We start from the raw sequence: 14,695 nt of genomic DNA on the forward strand, positions 1-14,695 counted from the left end.
TATTAACTCTCCGCATACTTTATTGTGATGTAGACACATGCACGGAGATATGTTCACGTTGTTAATAATATTGTGTGTGCATAATTTGTAATTAAATATTATTAAAAATATGTAATGATAATTGTATAAATTGAGAGGAATCGGTCCATGTGTATATTGAGTTTACCTTAATCCCAAACTTCGTTAGTTATTGAAGTATATATGAAGGCGAAAAATCTGAATGTTTTCTACCTTATTCACCGTAACAGTCAGTATGTCTTAAACCTTTACAACTAATATGGTATTGCCAGGGTGGGAGATGCTCGCTGGCGTGTGTGGGCTCACATTGGTAGCTTCCAGCCTCACAACAATGGCCATGCTGGCTCCAAACAACACGACGTTTTACTCACAACAGGTAACAAATAATACGATTTTTATTATTAATTTGCAGGGGACATTTATTTTATGGTAAAGGTTCATGTTTTTAGTTACTAGACATATCTTTAGTTATCTCAAATCAAATCAATCAAATGTTTATTTAGGTAAGGTACATACATACAAGAGATTAAACAAAGAGTGATGAATTTATAGATATGGCTAGTACATACAATGCCTAAAGCCACTATTACGCAAAGCGTTTCGGGCATGAAAAACTTAAATGACTAAAGCTTAATACTAATTAAGCATAAAGAATAAAATGAAAACATGGAATGAAAACATAGCTGAAAAAGCAGCACAAATACAATTCTGTCGACAAACAGCGCTCTTTAAAAAAAAACAGACATTGGTTGACAATAGAGGGGTAAGGTAGGTTACAGGGAATTTATTAAGTATAGCTTCGTTTTTATCTTAAACTGGTGTAGAGAGGTACAGTCTTTAACATGGTTGGGAAGGTCATTCCACAATCTGGGTCCCTTGATTTGTAGAGCATTTCTAGTTTGATTAAGTCGTACTCTAGGAATATCAAAACTGTATTTATTTCTGGTGTGGTGCTCATGGGTTCTGTTACAACCTTCTATGAAGCTTTTGAGGTCAGGATTGGCATTACAGTTTAGCGTTTTATATATGTATAATACACATGAGAGAATGTGCAGTGACTTAATGTCTAACATATTCAGAGATTTGAGTAGGGGTACCGAGTGATGTCTGGGGCCAGAGTTGGATATTGTCCTAATAGCAGCTTTGTGTTGAGTAATTAGAGGACGTAAATGATTTTGGGTAGTAGAACCCCAAGCACAAATACCATAGTTGAGATATGGATAGATGAGGGAGTAATAGAGAGTCACCAGGGCAAGGCGGGGTACATAATATCTGATCTTAGAAAGAATGCCAACAGTTTTTGAAACTTTTTTTGATATATTTAGAATGTGTCCCTGAAAATTCAGCTTGTGGTCAATGAGAATGCCAAGGAATTTGCCATCTAATTTGTTACAAATTTGGGTATTGTTTATTTTGAGATTTATTTGATTAGAGGATTTATTGCCAAACAGAATATAGAAAGTTTTGTCAATGTTAAGGGTGAGTTTGTTGGCAGTTAGCCAAAGATAGACTTTATTTAGCTCAGTATTTACTTTGGCATTTAGAGCAAGGGGGTCAGGACTGGAGTAAATGAAGGTTTTGTCGTCAGCAAATAGAATTGGTTTGAGGTGTTGGGAGGCATTTGGAAGGTCATTAATGTAGATGAGAAAGAGGAGAGGGCCAAGTATGCTGCCCTGAGGAACACCAATGTTGATGGGTAGGGTGGGAGAAATTGAATTATTCACATAAATAAAATTATTCACATAAATAAAATTATTCACATAAATCTAAATAAAGCACACACCTGAAACAAAAACTTAAGCTTTCCAGAGCTGGTGAAGGAAAATTAGTTTTATGAATAGGAACTGTGTATGGATAGGTATGGTGGTGGAGGGCAGCCGAGGCCTCACTGATGCAGGGTCAGCTGTGGCACTGCTCCTTCACACTGCTTGCTGCCCAGGACCATTTTGCTGCTAGCCTCAGCCTTCACCTGGTGTTGTTCATGGTCACCCACGGTCTTCCTTACCAGGTAAATTTCTCTCACCCACGACCTACCGTTCAGAGTGAGTAAAGTTTAACTACCACTTCCACTACCAGGTGTGCCTCATTATCACCACCTATTCAGCCAGGTGAGTCCCACTCATCGTCCTCATTCCTTATCAAGTGATTTATGCTCAATCACCAACTAAAATACCCGATGATTCATGCTCACCCAATACCTCCATTACCAGGAAAATCATGCTCACTCACCAAATCCCCAAACAGGTGACCATGTTCAGCTATATCCTACACTATAAGATGTGTAAATTGCAGCTAGGTGAGTCATGCTAATTCAACCTAAACAAGAGGAGATAAGCTGATCCACCTGCTAGGTGAGTCTTACGTACCCACCACCTTCGCTTTAAAGAGTATCAAGCTCATCCATCACCTCCCCTACCAGGTGAACCACGCCCATTTAATAACTTCCCCCCGTCAATTAACAGACGCTCGCCTCCCACTTTCCCTTCCTGGTGAGTCATGTTCATCGACAACCATCTCCACAACCAAGTGGGTCATGCTCACCCACCACCGTCTGTCCAGGTGACTCATGGGCACCCATCTTCTCCTGCAAGGTGAAACACACTCACTAGCCGTCTCTCCTGCCACGTGAAGAATCACGCTCACCGATTACTTACCATCCAAGGTGATTCACCTTCACCCACCTCTTCTACTATTAAGTGACTCATGCTTTACAATATTTATTTAATTTTAACATTTTTATTTCGACAAATTTCTCATTGTGATAAGAGATTATACGAAAACGATTACTTATCACACTGAACAATAATCAATGATTACAACGAGGAGGGACTTTTCAAGGATATGTGAGTACCTGTGCAGGTGTTGCCAGGTGTATTGAAATCGATGTCATTGAAATCGTCTTAAAGCTAAGACTTTTCGTATTCATTTCTTTATTCAAATTTTCATTACTTTTATCCTATCATTTAATTGGATGCTGTGTACACTGGAGATAATACGTGTTTATTAGAATTATTAATTTCTGATGTTAATGATCCTTATAATTACTGGTGATAATCTTCTATAGATTTCTTTAATTTGGTCATAAGATTAGTTATTACACAATGAACTGGTGCACGAACCACACTAGTTCCTAGACGTATATGAAGTTCTAGCAATAACCCCCCAATGTAGGTGTTTGAGGCTTTGATTCAAGTTAATTATCTATACAGCCCATTAATTATTTAAGTGATTATACTTCATAATATTTATCCATAGACACTGGTTCTTCCTTGTGTTTCTAATGATCACTTTTTATTAGTTTCCCTCTTTTCTTTAAAAGCGGGTGGTCCTTCGTAATTGATTTCATTACTTTAATAATTAAATAAATAGAGTCAAGCCCCAAATGTCCCACATTATGGTCCTTATCGAACCGGATAAACATAAAATATAAATATACATACTAATTAGTAATAACTAATCACCGTGTGAAGTAGTCTAGACTAACCATTTTAATTAATTGTGTCTACCGACAGCGTAACACATAGGTTAGCCACACCAAGTCACACCAAGTCACACCAAGTCATTGCTACTTACACCTCATGTATAAGGTAGCACTCGTGGGACTCAGTCAATTACCCACAACACTTAGACCTATACTTCATACTGAAGTAAGAATCTTTAGGTCACCAGGAGCAACAGCTCATAACTTGTATAATAATTCCTCACTAACACCAATTATGTGTTAACCATTTGGGCTATACAAATATTTCAATATACGGCTGTCAGCAGACTGTCCATTATAGCCTGAATTCATTCCATAATTACTGATTCACTCAAGTCAGTGGATTCATTAACATTTTAGGATCCAGTATACTAATATAAATTGCTGATCCCATACTAATTAATTATTACTATCCCTGATAACATTTTATTCCACAATTAGGAGTACATTCAGGAGTTAAATATTATTTACGGCAGTAGAATACTTGCCATACACAATTAATTCTCTTGTGTTCATTTAATTTCTTATACACATAATTTCTACCAGTGTATATATATTATATAAACTATAAAATCCAAAAAACAAACAAAAATACAGCACAACTATATTCACATTACTGCACCTCAATAATCTTTACCAATCTTATTAGGTAGAATTTTAGGCTGTGATTGTGCTGAATTTGGCACAAACACAGACTAAATAAATTTGTAGTTTCTTAGGTAGAAATTATCACGACTAGACTTAAGCTAGTCAGTAGTATATGTATTATACCCTTTGTGCTGAGCCTGTCAAGGGTGGGATTAAACCTTAAGATAACTCTGATTAGAGTATATCCATATTATTTCTTCTTGTACTCATTATTTTGTGTGTATCTATTTTGAGTATTGCTGAATGATCACCATTACATCTAATGGTGATATAGAAGAGCTAACCGGACGAAAGTTAATGGTGAAGTTCGAGCACTACTCAAAATAATTAGTTATTTCTTGTTAGGCAGGTAAATTAACCTCTGAACGAGGTAGTGTAGTCTATTCAAATATATTAGGCTATTATTGTTGATATTGAACTCCCTTGAATGAGTCAATATCCCAGTTATCTCAGTAACAAATATTTACTGCCAAACCAGCCTTTACCCACCAAAATGGAAACGGCTGAAAAAATTAAAAGGACTCTTATCGGTCTGAAAGGTCATTTGACCCGACAGATTACTAAATGTCAAAATCTGTCACAACAGTCACCTGTTGACTACTTTGAATTAGAAGATTTACTTCAAGTTGCTGAAAGCAAATTTGCCTATATTAAGCAACACATGAATCTGTATTTGACAGAACTTCATTCAACTTCTGTAGATGATAGTGAACATGAGGATGTTATAAATGACTTAGCCCAATATGAAGAAGATATACGGGTTAAGCTTCTACCCTTTAAGAAGCAAATTGCTAAAAACAAATTAACAATAACTTCTACTGCACATACAGATCCTGATGTCAAATTACCTCAAATCAATACACGCACATTCTCTGGTAACGAGAATGAAAGTTGGCTGATTTCTGGAGTAAATTCGTGAATGCACAGTAGACTCTAAAATCAACATTCCTCAAACAACGAAATTCACTTATTTACAAGGTTTGTTACGAAATGAAGCCTTGAAAGTAATCTCTAATATAACACTGACCAGTGATGGTTACACCTTAGCTGTTCAATTGCTCAAAACCAACTACGATAACACGGAGAGAACTATTACTGTCTTAGTTCAAAAATTACTAGATTTACCATCTGCTAATAATTCTACAGATTCTCTCCAAACTTTCAGGCTAGAGTTAGAATCTTTACTCAAGGCCTTAAGCCTTAAAGTCCAAATTCAGACAGCTGAATGGATGACCAAAGTAGTTGTTAGGCGAAAATTACCAAGAGAAACCTTAGATAAATTGTGTACTATGTACAATAAGACCTTTCTGACCTTGAAAGAAATTACAGAAGGTCTACATACCTTAGTCGAAAGACAAAGAGCCAATCAAGATGGGAAAAGTGTTTCCAACTTCTCTACTAACTCCCATCGTAACTCAGCTCATATTGATACTGCAGTCAAACCCAAAACGACTTTAAATAAGTCTAATAAATTTAAACCTAGGACTGCTCCATCCACTGGAAAGGGGAGTGGTAATGTAGGTACTTATTTAGTATCTCCTTCTGGTGTAACCAATGACTTGTCTACTAAAGGGACAAAGTCAACCAGAGAGATAAGGTGTCTGTTCTGTAGTCAAGAACATGCCACCTACCAATGCCCTGTTTATCCTAACTTTAATACCAGGATTAAACGGTTACAAGAAATACACAGGTGCACCAAGTGCATGGGCTCTCATGATTCCAAAAAATGTGTAGTGCAACTACGTTCATGCAGTAGATGCAACCAAGGTGTACATCACTATGCCTTATGTAGAAAAACTTCTACCCAATCCATGACCACTGGGGAGAATTCCACGAATTCTACCACAGTACAATATTGCAAAGTACATCAAGAAATAAATGTACTTGCTACTGAGTCAGGCAATAATACTACTCTGCCTACAGCTCAACTTAGACTAACAAACAGGAAATCTAGAGTTAACACTAGAGGTCGTTTTGATCAAGGATCACAGAAAACCTTCATTACACAACAATTAGTCGAGCAGTTAAAATTAAAACCTGCCAAAAGTGTGAGATTGAATATTTCTGGTTTCTTGACTAATAGTGGACCTCGTGAATACCAAGTAGTTAAGGTATTAGTGAGACTTGGATCTTCCACTAGTCCAATACAAGCGGTAGTAGTAGATAAACTTCCTACAGACCTGCAGGTCACAGGATTAGCTCGCACTGCTAAATATCTTAAATGAAACCGCATGAGGCTAGCAGATTACAAAATAAATTCTGACTGCCTCACTGATGTTGGAATACTTATAGGCGCTGACCATTATTATAAATTTATAACTGGATGCACCAGACAACACGGAATGAATTTGTTGTCATCTGCTGGAGGCAAGTTGCTTACTGGACCGGTGCTTTTCCAAAAAAATCCAGCGTCAACCAACCAACAATCTAACAATATAATAGTGGCGTGACTAGGCTTGGAACAGTCACCCCTACGTTTCAGAGAAATATCTGAAGATATTGAGTCTGATCCACCTGTACATCGTCTGTGGGATTTAGACACTTTAGGTATTATCCCTGAACAACCAAGCCCTGATGATATGTGGACTTACCAGCAATATCTGGATACAGTTGTCTATAAAGATAAACAATACTGGGTGAGACTACCATGGAAGTTGAATCATCCACAACTTCCAGTTAATTATTTTATGGCAGCCTCACAATTACAGTCTCAATTAACACGACTGAAGAAGCAGCCAGACAAACTGAACATGTATCATCAACTAATCCAACAACAACTCAACAGTAAATTTATCGAGGTTGTTGATGATGATGACCGGAAAATAGGTCACTATTTACCCCATACGCTGTGGTGAAAGATTCATTGACGACACCAATACGTATTGTCTTCAACTGTAGTGCTAAAGTGAAGCCAAGCAGTGTGTCCTTGAATGAATGTCTCCAAACGGGACCTAGCCTAACACAAAGGCTACATGATGTGTTATTACGATTCCGTACTGGTATTTTTGCTTATACTGCTGATATCAGTAAAGCTTTCCTTAGAATAGGTTTACAGGAAGAGGATCGTAATAACACCAAGTTTCTCTGGATTAAGGACCCACTGGATCCTAACAGTGATATCATAACATATCGTTTTGCCTCAGTGTTATTCGGAGCGACGTCTTCCCCGTTTCTATTGCAAGCAACACTAGATACACATTTGAGGAAGTCAAATAGCTCTTTTAAGGCAGAAATTAGCGACAACTTGTACGTCGACAATTTCCAGGGAACTACGAATGATCAATCCAATTTGGTAGAAATCTACCATGAGGCTAACCGTGAGTTATTAGGAGCCAATATGCCACTACAATCATGGGCCTCAAATAATAAATCATTAAACCAGATAATCGAGAAAGAATTTCTAGGTTATCAGGTACCTAATCAATTAAAGGTTCTGGGTGTGGAATGGAACACAAGTACTGACGAGATGAATGTCAAGTCAGTACAAACCGATAATTCATCCCTTACCATGAGAAAATTACTCTCGTATGTCAGTCAACCGTTTGACCCTTTAGGCTTACTTAGTCCTATATTAATAAGGGGCAAACTCCTAATGCAGGAATGCTGGCAGAAACATATGGGATGGGATGATCCGTTACCAAGTGAGTTACAAGCTAAATGGCAGATACTCACAACGGATTTCAATCAGTTAGGTGTTTTGAAATTTCCTCGTAATGCTTCAGGACCAAACTTGCCCACAAATTTGCACGTTTTTTGCGATGCCTCTGGCAAAGCGTATGGCGCTGTAGCCTACTTAGTTAATAGTGCACAATCAATTTTGCTCACATCTAAAGCAAGAGTTGCTCCCATTAAGAAGAGATCTTTACCTCAAATGGAGTTGACTGCATTGCTGGTGGGAGTCAGATTGGCTCATTGCCTGGCCAGGACACTCAATAATATCCATTTTGGTGAGATTGTCGTGTGGTCAGACAATGAGGCAGTCTTGCAATGGGTAAGAAACAACAACAATAAAACTACGTTAGTAATCGTGTTAGGGAAATTCATGAATTATCTGCTGGATATAAATTCAGACATGTTCCCTCTAAGGACAATCCTGCAGATTACTTATCTCGAGGATTAACACTAAAACAACTTATCAAGTCTTCAATGTGGTTTAATGGACCTTCATGGCTTGTAGGTGGTCAGTGGCCCAAACAAAAGCCGCAAGTCATAGTGACCAAAATCACTACTCCAATGAATGCATGAATGAACCAGAACCTCATCGAATCTTAGCTATTAATCCTCACAATTATTCTAACTTAAGTTATTAAGAGTGACAACACATGTGTTTGACTTTCTTGCTAAGATAGGAATCAGACATAAGTTTCCCAATCCTATCCTCTACTGGATCAAACGTGCACAGCAAGAGACATATGGAAGCGAATATGAAAATCTTCCAGATAAATTAACTAAGTCTCTCGGTATCTGGTATGATGCCAACACTCATAATATATTAAGGTGTGGAGGACGTTTGCTTCATGCAAAAATTGATCTGGATACAAAGAATCCGATCCTTCTACCACATCATTACCAAACTTCTAGTTTTACATCACCACCAATATGGTACTTTGCATGGTGGCGTGTTAGACACTCTCACCTACCTTAGACAGAAATACTGGCTCCCTCAAGGTCGTCAAACAGTCAAATCAATTATTAAATTCTGTGTGATCTGCAAAAGATACGATGCTCGAGTGTGTCCTTATCCAGGACCTCCACCACTCCCTGAAGAAAGAGTGGTTCATCTTCGTCCCTTTGAAACCACTGGTGTCGATTACACAGGAGCCTTGCTTCTCACTGGCAATCCAGATAAGATACCAGTGAAAGCTTACATTTGCCTCTTTACGTGTGCTACCACCAGAGGCGTACATCTAGAAGTGACTTCAGATATGAGTGCTGAAGCCTTCATCCAAGCTTTTCGTAGATTTGCAGCTCGCAGATCCTGTCCCAAACTAATGATATCGGACAATGGTTCAAATTTTGTGGCAGGAGAAGCCTGTCTGCGAGAAGTATGGAATCATCCAGAAGTGCAATCAGTCCTGCAAAGACGACAATGCCACTGGAAATTTATTGCTCCAAGAGCCCCTTGGCAAGGTGGGTTCTACGAACGTATGATAGGAACTGTCAAGAAGTGTTTAAGGAAGACCTTACATCGACAGAAAATTAGTTACTCCGAACTCCAAACACTTGTCGTGGAAATCGAGGCGCGAGTCAATAACCGCCCATTAACATACCTGTCAGATGATTTCTCACAGAGAGAACCTCTGAGTCCCTCACACTTGATACATGGAGGGCTCAGCAGGCCTCCAATCTCATACCTTTGGCAGAAGAGGACCCCGTCGACCCTTCACATGTAACCAGGAGTGACTTAGTAGAAAGTTACCAAAATCTCTCAAGAGTAATTGAAAGGTGGAATGAGATGTGGACTCGAGAGTACCTCACAGCTCTACGAGAGTACCTCTACGGAGCTTCGAGTCCCTATAATAAAGTAGAACTTAAACCAGGAGACCTAGTATTGGTTGACAGTGATGGACCGAGGTCAGAGTGGCCCATAGGCAAAATTGTTGCTATCCACCCAGATCACCAAGGCATCCTGAGAGTAGTGAAAGTTTTGTGCCGAGGCAACACTACCCTGAAAATCTTAGAGAAGTTGGTACCTCTCGAATTAGCAGAACGAGAGTGTTTACCAGAACCAGCTTCACCAACAGTTTCCGAGGACAGCAATTCTGATCAACCGAGCAACCGCCCCACTAGAGCTGCTGCTCAACAATGCAAGCGGAAACTACAAGCCTATTTTAGCTCTGACCAAGAGCAAATACCTTCCCATCCAATTTAAGTAATCATGATGATACTGTGGTGTGATGTCAAGTAATAAATCGTTACAAGTCACCATGACTCAGAACATTCTCATCACAGTAGATTCTCAGTTATTTAAATTGTGTGATTTAATTCTTAATTGTTGTATAGGCTATTAATGACAACCTTATTTCGTCTAGAGTATCTGAGAGTTTACAAGACTTTAAGACTTAGTAACATACACATTACATGTCATAGCGACACCAGTCACAGAGTTTATTGTAGGCTTTCTTAGTTATTAACTTTAGATAATTCATAATAACATGTTCCATTTAACATGAAATCTGCAAGACTTAAGTTTCTTGTATGTCCTTGACAATTACGGGACATCCGTTATGTGTGTACTAACATACTAACATACTAACATATTAATACTAACTTCGGGATGGGTATGTCAGTACTCCACATTACACTGCGACCCGATAAATCTCCCCCCGGAGTTATGTTGGAAATTTCCAACACTAATACAATAATATTGTATTATTATAAACTAGTATTAAAATATACTAATTACTGTAGTTACTAAAATTTACTAACAGTAGTGTTCACATGAACTAATAATCATATCTGTATAAGAATACTGGAATTCTTACGAAACCAAGCACCAGTATTGCGTCAGATTCTACCTAGTTAAACACATTTATATCCAGTATGTTAGAGAATTGAATGTGATTCTCTAAAATCATCAGTATTCCGTGTGATAATTATTTACGGATAACATAACTCCCAAATAATTCCAAATCGAGAGTTTTTAGTTACAATTGTTATCAAGTAATAAATTTACCGTCACGTGTGAATGCCATGGAGAAAACTAAAATCTTCTCCATTTCTTGTTTACTACCATAAGGCGAGAAAGTAATAATATTTAACTCCCTAGAATTACAACCCAGTCTTTATTAAAGCATTTTAACCACAACTGCGCGAAATAATATTATTCGTGATAAATAATTTCTGTGGCGAATGCGGGACGCTAGTGGGTGAGGGAGGAGAAGCCATTGTGTTTTGAGGAGGACGAGGCGCCTGAGTGCGGCGTGAAGTCTCGTGTTGCGGAATTGAGCAACAAGGTCTTGGTGTCAGAGTCTGGGACACGTTACGGTGAAGTTGTCAGCAAGAATTACCCTGATACTCATCATAGAACTAGTTAATATTGTTCTACGTGATCTGTAGTGACCGGCCAACTAAAACGCATCGACATTCAAGCCAAGCTATCAACCACGTGTACGCCATTGTGAGAGTGGAGCTTGGGACGCGTTTTCGGCAAGCTTCAACATAATCTGTACCCCTTAGCTAAGTATATAATTCCCTTTTGATGCATCATTAGAGATTGTATATGTCGGGGCAGCTTGTCGTTATATCGAGTGACCTCAACAAAACCCATGTTAGTATTATAACTAATTTATTTTCCATTTCCATGAATATAGATATTTCAGTAGCCTAGTTCAATGCTACGTAATATCCCTTAAATTACAGCTCACGTGTGAGGAATCCACGAGCTGTTACCTTACCCCTGTTATTCATCTCCCAGTGTTCTACGAGGAATTCCGGAGATCCCGAGGATGATTCGTAAATGATGTCATTGAAATCGTCTTAAAGCTAAGACTTTTCGTATTCATTTCTTTATTCAAATTTTCATTACTTTTATCCTATCATTTAATTGGATGCTGTGTACACTGGAGATAATACGTGTTTATTAGAATGATTAATTTCTGATGTTAATGATCCTTATAATTACTGGTGATAATCTTCTATAGATTTCTTTAATTTGGTCATAAGATTAGTTATTACACAATGAACTGGTGCACGAACCACACTAGTTCCTAGACGTATATGAAGTTCTAGCAATAACCCCCCAATGTAGGTGTTTGAGGCTTTGATTCAAGTTAATTATCTATACAGCCTATTAATTATTTAAGTGATTATACTTCATAATATTTATCCATAGAGACTGGTTCTTCCTTGTGTTTCTAATGATCACTTTTTATTAGTTTCCCTCTTTTCTTTAAAAGCGGGTGGTCCTTCGTAATTGATTTCATTACTTTAATAATTAAATAAATAGTCAAGCCCCAAATGTCCCACAGATGGTGGTATCGGTGGTGTACTCACCTAGTTGTACTCACCTAGTTGTGTTTGCGGGGGTTGAGCTCTGGCTCTTTGGTCCCGCCTCTCAACCGTCAATCAACAGGTGTACAGATTCCTGAGCCTATCGGGCTCTGTCATATCTACACTTGAAACTGTGTATGGAGTCAGCCTCCACCACATCACCCCCTAATGCATTCCATTTGTCAACCACTCTGACACTAAGAAAGTTCTTTCTAATATCTCTGTGGCTCATTTGGGCACTCAGTTTCCACCTGTGTCCCCTTGTGCGTGTTCCCCTTGTGTTAAATAGACTGTCTTTATCTACCCTATCAATCCCCTTCAGAATCTTGAATGTGGTGATCATGTCCCCCCTAACTCTTCTGTCTTCCAGCGAAGTGAGGTTTAATTCCCGTAGTCTCTCCTCGTAGCTCATACCTCTCAGCTCGGGTACTAGTCTGGTGGCAAACCTTTGAACCTTTTCCAGTTTAGTCTTATCCTTGACTAGATATGGACTCCATGCTGGGGCTGCATACTCCAGGATTGGCCTGACATATGTGGTATACAAAGTTCTGAATGATTCTTTACACAAGTTTCTGAATGCCGTTCGTATGTTGGCCAGCCTGGCATATGCCGCTGATGTTATCCGCTTGATATGTGCTGCAGGAGACAGGTCTGGCGTGATATCAACCCCCAAGTCTTTTTCCTTCTCTGACTCCTGAAGAATTTCCTCTCCCAGATGATACCTTGTATCTGGCCTCCTGCTCCCTACACCTATCTTCATTACATTACATTTGGTTGGGTTAAACTCTAACAACCATTTGTTCGACCATTCCTTCAGCTTGTCTAGGTCTTCTTGAAGCCTCAAACAGTCCTCTTCTGTTTTAATCCTTCTCATAATTTTAGCATCGTCCGCAAACATTGAGAGAAATGAATTGATACCCTCCGGGAGATCATTTACATATATCAGAAACAAGATAGGACCGAGTACAGAGCCCTGTGGGACTCCACTGGTGACTTCACGCCAATCGGAGGTCTCACCCCTCACCGTAACTCTCTGCTTCCTATTGCTTAGATACTCCCTTATCCACTGGAGCACCTTACCAGCTACACCTGCCTGTCTCTCCAGCTTATGTACCAGCCTCTTATGCGGTACTGTGTCAAAGGCTTTCCGACAATCCAAGAAAATGCAGTCCGCCCAGCCCTCTCTTTCTTGCTTAATCTGTGTCACCTGATCGTAGAATTCTATCAAGCCTGTAAGGCAAGATTTACCCTCCCTGAATCCATGTTGGCGATTTGTCACGAAGTCCCTTCTCTCCAGATGTGTTACCAGGTTTTTTCTCACGATCTTCTCCATCACCTTGCATGGTATACAAGTCAAGGACACTGGCCTGTAGTTCAGTGCCTCTTGTCTGTCGCCCTTTTTGTATATTGGGACCACATTCGCCGTCTTCCATATTTCTGGTAGGTCTCCCGTCTCTAGTGATTTACTATACACTATGGAGAGTGGCAAGCAAAGTGCCTCTGCACACTCTTTCAGTACCCATGGTGAGATCCCATCTGGACCAACCGCCTTTCTAACATCCAGATCCAGCAGGTGTCTCTTGACCTCCTCTCTCGTAATTTCGAACTCCTCCAAGGCCGCCTGGTTTACCTCCCTTTCTCCTAGCACAGTGACCTCACCCTGTTCTATTGTGAAGACCTCCTGGAACCTCTTGTTGAGTTCCTCACACACCTCTCTGTCATTCTCTGTATACCTGTCCTCGCCTGTTCTAAGTTTCAATACCTGTTCTTTCACTGTTGTTTTCCTTCTGATGTGACTGTGGAGTAGCTTTGGTTCGGTCTTGGCTTTGTTTGCTATATCATTTTCAAAAATTTTCTCTGCTTCTCTTCTCACCCTGACGTACTCATTCCTGGTTCTCTGGTATCTCTCCCTGCTTTCTGGTGTTCTGTTATTCCGGAAGTTCCTCCACGCCTTCTTGTTCAGTTTCTTCGCTTCCATACATGCCCTATTATACCATGGATTCTTTTGTTGCTTCTCGGATTTTTCCCTTTGGGCCGGGATGAACCTGTTTACTGCCTCCTGACACTTTTGGGTAACATAGTCCATCATACCCTGTACAGACTTGTCTCTGAGGTCTGTGTCCCAAGGTATTTCACTTAGGAAACTTCTCATCTGTTCATAATTCCCCTTTCGGTATGCCAGCCTTTTGTTTCCTAGTTCCTTTTGGGGGGAGATAAGTCCTAGCTCTACCAGGTACTCACAGTTCAATACACTGTGGTCACTCATTCCCAAGGGCGCTTCCATCTTAACTTCCCTTATATCCCATTCATTTAGGGTAAATATCAAATCAAGCATTGCTGGTTCATCTTCTCCTCTCATTCTTGTTGGCTCTTTGGTGTGTGGTGGTGATGGTGGTTTGTCGTGGTGATGGTGGTGTGTGGTGGCAACAGTGGTGTGTGGTGGTGATGATGGTGTGTGGTGGTAACGGTGGTGATGGTGGTGTGTGGAAGTGATGGTGGTATGTGGTAGTGATGGTGGTGTGTGGTGGTGATAGTGGCATGTGGTGGTGATGGTGG

The 14,695-nt window shown here is 39.6% G+C and overlaps 1 protein-coding gene across 1 annotated transcript in view; it reads left to right on the plus strand.

Annotated features, from left to right (window-relative positions):
- Positions 1-299: 299 nt before the first annotated feature.
- The window catches only part of LOC123755252 (ionotropic receptor 21a), a 273,589-nt gene continuing 259,193 nt past the window's right edge, over positions 300-14,695 (plus strand). The window contains exons 1-2 of the mRNA XM_069327997.1: positions 300-394; positions 1,877-2,026. Of these exons, the coding sequence (XP_069184098.1) occupies positions 350-394; positions 1,877-2,026 (195 nt within the window). The 5' untranslated portion in view covers positions 300-349. The remainder of the gene's footprint in view (positions 395-1,876; positions 2,027-14,695) is intronic.

Source organism: Procambarus clarkii, chromosome 20, assembly GCF_040958095.1.
Source record: "Procambarus clarkii isolate CNS0578487 chromosome 20, FALCON_Pclarkii_2.0, whole genome shotgun sequence".
NCBI classification, from domain to species: domain Eukaryota; kingdom Metazoa; phylum Arthropoda; class Malacostraca; order Decapoda; family Cambaridae; genus Procambarus; species Procambarus clarkii.